The sequence below is a fragment of the Gavialis gangeticus genome, unplaced genomic scaffold, assembly GCF_001723915.1.
Source record: "Gavialis gangeticus isolate Ggan-Ray unplaced genomic scaffold, GavGan_comp1, whole genome shotgun sequence".
Taxonomy (NCBI): domain Eukaryota; kingdom Metazoa; phylum Chordata; order Crocodylia; family Gavialidae; genus Gavialis; species Gavialis gangeticus.
In genome coordinates this window covers 28,337,811-28,346,401 of record NW_017729001.1, presented here as the reverse complement: position 1 = coordinate 28,346,401, position 8,591 = coordinate 28,337,811, and the positions used below count along the sequence as shown (strand labels likewise).

At 51.2% G+C, this 8,591-nt stretch overlaps 1 protein-coding gene across 8 annotated transcripts in view; it reads right to left on the bottom strand.

Annotated features, from left to right (window-relative positions):
• Positions 1-8,591, bottom strand: part of PITPNM2 (phosphatidylinositol transfer protein membrane associated 2) — a 219,128-nt gene that overhangs the window by 16,825 nt on the left and 193,712 nt on the right. For 5 of the 8 annotated variants that reach the window (XM_019507150.1, XM_019507151.1, XM_019507154.1 and 2 more), the window contains 7 exons: positions 7,673-7,882; positions 5,082-5,230; positions 3,171-3,287; positions 1,852-1,968; positions 1,277-1,425; positions 661-810; positions 390-573 (listed from right to left, as the gene is read on the bottom strand). In XM_019507150.1, the coding sequence (XP_019362695.1) occupies positions 390-573; positions 661-810; positions 1,277-1,425; positions 1,852-1,968; positions 3,171-3,287; positions 5,082-5,230; positions 7,673-7,882 (1,076 nt within the window). The remainder of the gene's footprint in view (positions 1-389; positions 574-660; positions 811-1,276; positions 1,426-1,851; positions 1,969-3,170; positions 3,288-5,081; positions 5,231-7,672; positions 7,883-8,591) is intronic. The other 3 variants (XM_019507155.1, XM_019507156.1, XM_019507157.1) reach the window with 1 other exon arrangement.

The following is an 8,591-nucleotide window of genomic DNA, read 5'->3' as shown; positions in this document are numbered from 1 at the left end:
CAGGGTCATAATCTTCTTACCAACCCTCCATACATAATGCATCCCAGATCCACCGCTAATAGGACAAGCCTCCAGAAATCCATTAAGCAGGGGATTAAACGTAAGGGAGGAGCAGTTTAGCCACCATCATTCCCTCCATTTCAATAGGCACTTAGCACTGCAGGTAGCAATGACAGCAACAGGACCGTGCAGAATAGAGACAACACGCTAAATGCACGGACACTTTTGTGGAACAAGGAGAAAAAAACCCAGCAAGATGTAAAATAAAAGCTGATTCATCTCCCACTTCAGGGTCGGCCTCTGCCAAAACAGCAGGACTAAGCAGGGGCAAATGGATTATCTGTGATTCACCCCTTCCCTTTGATCGTCTCAGCACAGCCCACACTTACGTCCGTAATGAGGGATTTCAGGAAGTTGGCTTTGTGCCGCAGCGGGTCATGGACGAGCCCATCGCAGAACGAGACTATCCCGTGGGGGAAATTGTGCTGTGCTAACCACGCCACCACCCTTTGCTTCTGCATGTCAGGTCGCCCTGTGACGTAGATAATGAGGTAGCCAAGGTCTTGCCAGTGCCTAGTAGGGAAAAAACAACAGTGTGTAACGGACCAGTAGTGACTCTAGGGTTCAGAACGTCTCCTCACCCCTCGCTCTGCCACTGACCTTACTACGTCAACTGCCCCCGCTCGGACTTTAGGGTCGCTGCCCATTATTGACACGCTGGCTGCAAAGGAGCCGTCGATGCTGAAGACCACAAACTCCGTCCCCCTGGGGAGAACTGTGATATAGCTGTCTGCAAATGTGTGGTCCCCCCTGGAAGGGAAAGAACAGGTGTTTGAGAACCTCAGAGAAACCTGACAAAGACACAAGAACAATCAGGCGGCTTTCCCAGCACCACACAGGAGGTGTACACCCATCAACAATCAGAAGGGAGGGCCGGATCCTGCCACATCACGCACCCAGTGTGCCTGCAAAAGAGAATGGGAGCTTCATGCATAAGAGTCATGATCAATGATGAGCCTGAGCCTCCAGTTGTGATCTACCTGCCCTCTCAGGACTGGCTCCTCAGCCCATGTGAATCAGTGTAATCCCACTGATGTCAGAGCCACGCATAGTCATGCCAGCGGAGGGTCTGGCACATGATGTCTGTACCTCAGCCCAAGAGGTGCCCAAAACTCAGGGACGCGCCCAAACAGGGAAGGATGTTGTGGCTGAGGCATTGAACTGAACACAGGAAAATGGGGTTCTGCTTCCACGTTTGCAATGCTTCTCTCCATACCTGACCACCATCTTGATGGGATATACGCCAATCCCCAAACGCTTGCTCTCAGGGATAACGTAAGAAATCCTGCCGCTGCTGTTGCTGATTTCGGTGTCAAAATAAATCCACTCTCCGGACGGTGGCTGGGTCATGATATGAATGTCCACCTGGGGGGGCGGAAAACAAAGCCCAGAACTAATTATGAAGTCTAAACACAGATAGCGTAGAAATGGCCAACTGGGACCTTGAATCCAAGCTTCTTTGCAATTAAGGGCAATGGGTCTGGGTTCTTTGTCTGTCTGCTCCAGTCCTGCAGATTTAAAGGGGTCCAGTTTCTGGGGTTCTGGACAGCCAAAAGCTTTGAGGCTAGAAAGAAACCTTGCCTGGCTCTAAACATGGCCTCCTAAAGTCCTTCTCTAGTATGATGCAGGACATCACAGGTACAAAAAAGCATGACAGAGCCAGAGAACCTCAACTGTGGAGGTGCATGGGTAGCTCTCAGGCAAAAGAAGTGTCACCATCAAGGACCGTCCCTCCTCTGGCTACAAACTGTAGCTGCCTTTGTGGGCAATGCACTTTTAAGACCACGGTACCTTTTCCCCAGTGAGCGTGACCATATCCAGAGGGCCATACATGAACCTTCCTGTCAAGGTCTGGGGCCCATCTTCGTTGACAATGGCATCATTTATTCTGTGGTTGGCTGTGACATTCTGCAGGAAGAGCAAAAGAAAACTCAATTAGTCAAAGTTCCAGAAGATCCTCCCAGATAATGAATTTCCAGTAAACGATGCTGTAATCAGAGTAGTGCCAAATACGCAGACAAGGGGTTTTTAGGAGTCAGGTTCTCCTAAAGATTCCCCCCATCACATACTTCATTTATACAGAGTTTACATGAACACACACACATGCACACACAGGTATACATGTCAGGCCCCCTAAATACCTTTCCAAATTCATTCATAATGGCATGAAGAAAGAGTACTGTTGTGCTTATACAAACAGACTCGTGAAGGCTGTTTGCCCCTAGTTTTTCTTTTTGGACAAAAGAATTTTCGCCCACCAGGTATGCATCTACAATCAGTTGTGCATGCAAAGCTAACACATGTGGCCAAGGAGCTGACCTGTGGACTTGGCCATCTGTACAGTAGAATTTGCACCTGCAAGGACTTTCTATTGTACATGTTTGTAAAGGGATCTATACTTGGCTTTGGCCGTCTGCAAAAAAAGGCAGTCCTTTGAAATTTTAGCCTCAATGCATGCAGATGCGCGAGCACACATGCATGCACACACGCACGTGCACGCGCACAGACACTATTTTTTTCTCTAGTGTTACTATCCTAGCCCTTTTGGTGGCAGAACCTGTTAGGCAGAACACCTTGAAAATCTGATCTCTCCAGCTTGGTTCAAAATTCCCTACATGACATTTTAGAATGAGAAGGCAAAAGGAATGACCATCAGTAGACATCTGTTGTCATTGTTTTATTACTGGCTAAAAGACCTGCTCTCTTGCAGAAATCAGAAAAGCTTCTTATCCCTCTGGACTCAGGAGCTCCAGAAAGGGGCATTTACTGTACAAACAATTTAGGAACCTGGGCTTTTACATGCATTGGTCTCCTTCTCTTGACCGAAAGTCAACCTCTTTAGTGTTTTCTATGGACACTCTTTAAAGTGGAGACCTTGTTCTTCCAGATCCTTAGGGTATCTGTCTCTCCCAAAATGCACCACTGCTGTTGCATGCAATTACAGCAATCCAAGTCTCTCCATCCCTGTATCACTGTGTAGTGCATAGGCAGTAATTGATTTGTGCCTACATTGGTTAGATGTAATACTGTTCTTATTAAAGGCCAAGATGCGATACAGTTATGTTTAATGACAGTTCCTCTGCAGGACAGTGCAATGGGAGCACCATTACCCGGAGTTTCACGTGTGTCCTCTTGCGCAGCCACTTCTCCCTGGGCTTTGATGGCGTGAACACCGAGACCTCCTTTCCATCCAGCTCCAAGATGCTCGAGTTCTCGTGTCTCATCACCTGCAGAAAGCACAGCTCCATCATTGGCAACTCGCCTGGGCACAAATCCAAGACGTGCAAGTATTTCAGAGTCAACCTACCCTGCAGACTGCACTGTTTTTCTCTGATGTTTACACAGTGGTTTGTCACCATCACGGTATTTACAGGGCAGGAGACTTGACAGACCTGCTGCAGGCAAGTTCAGCATTGTTAGCTTAAACTAGGCAGCAGCAATCTTTACGGATGATGGGCTGGCACTGGCAACGTGGCTGCTGCCACAGGTTGCTAACTGCCTGCTCTCCTTGATCTCTCTCACATGCATGTACCCCATGAAGTGTCCAGTTACCATTGCCAGGAAATGCCACAGATTCACATGGCTGATGGCTGCACAGTGGAGTGAATTCAGTGGCAATGGTAAGTGGAGGAAGAGCAGGGAAGGGAGAGGAAGGTGGAAGGTGGCCAGGGAATGCTCCAATGCCCCCCCGGCCAAGCACCACAGTCCCTCCACATCTACTGTGGGATGAATCCAAACTCTTTGCAGGCGGGATCCAGCCCACGGGCTGTCAGTTGTGGATCCCTAGCTTAGACAGTAACCATATGACGTGAGTAACCTCTTTTTGAGTCAGCAAAGCTTGCTGACAGAGCTGAGTTGTCTCCAGGTGAATGAAGGTTTAAAAGGGAATCTTAAATGGAGGTCACAAGTCAGTGCTGGGCAAGGGTAGGTGTGAAATGGTATGGGGGTAAAGTGCAGACTGCCAGGCTGGGAAAGAGCAAGGGGTCAGGGATGAGTGGAGAAAGCAATTCATCCGAAGGCACTGCAGACTCCAGCCCTGATATCCCTGCAGCTTACAGCTCTGGCCAATGACAGCACCAGGAGGGAGTTTGCCAACAGACGGCCATAAATAACTGAGAGCTGCAGTGGTGTGTGCTGTAAGAGGGCTGGGGTGACAGACAGCTGGGCCCAACAGATCCAGAGCTAGACCTTGCCAGGTGCTGGGCCCCTGCAGCCTCCGCTGAGGTCAGTGAGAGCAGAGGGTGGTTGGCAACTCCTTTGAGCAGGCTTGAACACGGAACAGGAGTCGGTGCGTAATCCTGGCCCAGGAATTAGCTCATCCTTTGATTGCCTTCAAGTGCAGGAAGCCTCTGGAGTTTACTCTGGCAGCAAGTAACACAGCTCGTGCCAAGCTGGCTGAAACCACCAGAACGTGCCAGCCCTGCCCGTCACTCAGAGTACAAAGAGGCAGGGCAGAGGGAACCCAATGGACTCTAGCTCAGCTGAGCCAGTCCTGTGTCCTGACTTCACCTGCCCAGCAGAACGGGGAAAGCAAGCTCTTTGCCCAGGGTGACTGGTCCTCTTGAGTCCTTGCTGGAAGGCAGAAGAGCCACCTTGAGAGGCTACTCAGGTAAGGAACCTGGATGTCTCTGCAAGGGGCAGGGAGAGAAGTGGACCCCCAAGGCCTCCACTCTGCTGTGCTACTGGGAGGAAGTCAGTGCCAGCGGGCAGCTACACTGCACTCCTGACTCTGTACTGAGGCAAACAGAGCAATGTTGCCCTAGGGGTTTCTGTGACCAGAATTAGCTGCTGTGCACCTTGCATTCAAATGCAGCTGTACTGAGCACAGTGAGGAGAAGGAAAGAAGATGGATCTGCAGCTGCGAAGGATGTATTTTCACTGCCGATTATACACTGTGCCTCCATTAGTGTCAACAAGAGTTATGGAGGGTGCAGCAAGGGGAAAAGAGACTCCAAAATATTTTTCCAACGGAAATTAGGCACCAGGGAGAAGAGGAAGAAAGCATGAAATATTTATGGTACCTGTCTCAGCAGGAAGGAGACGACATCTGTGGATTCCCAGTAGCTGGCATGGAAGAGGTGGGGTAAGGCGACAGTCGGAAAGGCTGTCAGAGCGTCAGGACAGTACAGAGCATAGTCTATTCTTTTTGTTCCCCACCACTTGGCAGCAACTAGTAAAAGAAAAGTCTCGTTAAAAAATAAAGAGCAGGTGGTAAGAGCACAGCACCTAACATTCATCTCGAGTCACTGGCTTCTCACGCCAGGAAATTTTTCTGGCCGATTTCATTGGCTTGGTGGAGCAAAATGGGATGAGGGCTTGAAGGATTAGTGAGTTAGCCAAGGAACACGAGCCACAGAGCATGAGCCTGCCTGCTGGGAATCAAGTGGCAAGGCACTGGAGGGCAGGTCTGACTGGGCTCTTAAGCCACGCTCAAGGGGAACTAGAGGAGTACTAGACCTCACACCCTGGTGCCCACCATAAAAATAACAAGATGGGGCATACGCACATTGTGGATGCTTCCCTGGATGGCAGCCAGTGGGTGCCCTGTGTGGAGGTCCCCCCACTCACATAGTGCTGGACTGATCATGCCTGCATAGCTGTTGTGGGGCTGCAGTAGTCAGGGTAAGTGCCAGGTCCAGGTCATTAGGGCTGGGGATGAGCTGGCTAGGTGCCCATGGACAGCAAGTGCATCCGGTTTATTGGGAAAAATGTGCCACACAACAGACCAAATACACCTCCAACTACAAGCAGCTGTGAACAACTAGGAGCCTCTGCCCAGCCTCACTGCAGGGGGACGGCAGCACGCGCATCTACCCGCTGCAGGGCACACCCAGGCCACGCTGCCTCCCTGCCGTTTGCACCTTTCACTCGGGAACAAACCCGCAGGAACCCAGCTACCAACAAGTCTCGCAAGTCGACGAGCCACATGCTCGTTGCTGTGGAAAGCTGCAGGACAGGGAATGGAGCCTGCGCTCTGAGAAACACCTCAAAGCCTTAATCACCATCAGCTTTCAGGCTGCTGGCTGGCAGCATCTCCTGTGCTGCGGCGACCACTGGCTCAGCCTCCGCTGGGAGGGGCCCCAACCGTGACCCTTGGACCCCGTAAAGGGCTCCTGAAGTCTGCAGCTCTCAGAACAGGGGATCCAACAACCTTCTGGGGTGAGGTGAGGTGAGGTGGGCGTGCAAGGGGCGAAGCCATGGACAATGAGTCTCCAGGCTCCATTGGCATCTACCTCGGAGGGACGAGGTGCTGCAGAGAAAGCTGGTCATTACTGGGTAATTTCGAGCCCAGCAGAAAAGCCCACGGGTGTTTTCATCCACAGTCACGTCTGGCTTCAGGCAACACACCCCGGGAGTGCAGTGGATAGACAGGTGGCCCCATACCCTTGTGTTCACTGGGCAAATAGCTTTCAGATCCTCACCAAGACCCAAATGCCCACTGGATCCTTCAGCTCCACCAACATCTCTCCTGCTTTTCCATGGCAGCACAGGCCAATGCTCCCCCACACCCTCCCGATTCTCTGTCCCCAATGCTTCTTGCATCCTGTCCACAGACCAGATTCAGCAGTGCCAACTGCCCGCACAGGACCCACAGCCAGTCCCTTTCTCACTTACCATCCCAGGCTGTGGCCACACTTTGATGCTGCACCAAGCTCCATTTTAAATGACCGCGCATTCATCTATTCAAGCCAGTGAGAAGACGCATGTTCCAGCCCAAAGCTTTCAGTGCCAAAAGCAAGAGGGCTGCTTCCCCGGAAGCTGAGAGTTTCAAACATCCCCCATGCTTCATGGGGAACAAGCAGCCATAGGAAGAGATGCTCAGATCAGAGGAGTACTAGGAGGGCTCATGTTTGCATGCGAGGTGCAAGCTGGGACTCTGACAGGCTTTGCAAAACCTGCGTTTCTTTAGCGCCTTTCTCCTGCATTCTGGATTTCCAAGAAAGCCCTTTAGTTCCAGTGATGGCAACACATCGTCTCTGGAACAAAAATCTTCAAAGATAAATTCTGGCTGGCACTCAACATCCCCAGGGCAGGGATGTGCATACCTTCCCAACAGGCCTGTCACGGCAGACTGTTCTGGGTCATGACGTTGCTGCATACGTGCTCCTAGCACAGCATCAGCTGCTATAGACATAGCAGCGCTCCCCACCCCCGCCAATTATTCCTGCTTCCCATGCACGATACAGAACCTACCCACAACAGTTTTTGGTGCAGGGCTTCTAACCTAACAGCTCCCTCCTCAGGTTTCTGGACCAGGAATCAGCATTTATGGTTTAGGTCCCAACTTCCCATTCCTGTGGTTATTTTCAGAGTCTCTATGCAGAACAGCCAGGATTAACTCTTACATGCTGGGAAGGGACTGGTGAGGGCTGCAGATCAGAGCAGGGGCCCCCAAAGCTCTGCCTAGAAGAGCTCATGCTCTCGCCAGCTGTTAGTGACAGGACAGTTAATCTTTCAAGCAAAGTAGAAAACGAGTATTTGTTAAACCCACGCCCAAAGGGTGCAAGTGCCCCGGTGAAAGACGGTGGCAAACAGATTTGCTCCGGAGAAGGGCATCGTCCCTATCAGGCAAGCCTGGCTGGAGAGGGCAAGCCTCTCCTCTCCAGAATACCTTGTGCGAGATCCAGGTCGGGGGTCTGTAGCGCACAGTCCGGATCCTGACTCGACGGCCCCTCGAACCTTCGTCCTAAGGGACTCTGTGGCATTTCGGGTTTGAGCTGTCTACGCCTTTTGGATGAGGTCTGAGTAGGGGATTTGTGAGGGAGGGCAAGGAGGGACAGGAGGCTAAAACCTTTGCAATGGTTAAGATGAGTTTTGGTTTCTAAAGAAACAAAATGAGATAAAACCACACTTGTTATCGCAGCAGGCACATGCGAACGCAACGTCCTCCAGAAGGCAATGCATGCTGATCAAAACTGAGCTCCAGGTCTCGCACACGGGAACTATTGTTCTGGAGCCGCCGCTAAGAGCTTACACCTGGTTATCTACCTGGGCCTTCCTGGCATGTCACCTGGCTTGATGCTAGAGATTTAAGGAAGGCTGAGGCTGGGAATCTTCTTCCCAGGACTCGGTAGCTGCTCCGTTGGGCTCAGGTGCCTCTCTACCCTCCCTTCTGACCGACAGCAGACTAACATGGCGCACTGCCTCTCTGCTCAGTGACTGCCATAGTTCGGAGGATGTGGCAGCACAAACAGCCTCTACATGGGGAGGAAAAAGTCAGAGCTGAAGCTACAGAAACAACTGCCTTGCCCTCGTTAAGATGCCCCCAAGTCCTGCCCTGCAAAAGAGACCTCCGCAGATGCCCAGCGTGCGGATTCCCACACAGCTCCTTTCCCTTCCTACAAAGGTGCTGTGTGAAGCTGCTTCCCCAGTCACCCTCCCTGAGCCGCACTGGTGACAGTATATGGTGGCTGTCCCTCAAGCTAGAGTCAAGTCTAGAAATTCCAAAAGAGTGAAATGACCTTTGTTTAAGTATTACTAGTTAGAAAATTAACTTATGAAAGCTGAATGAGATAGTATTTTCTGATTAA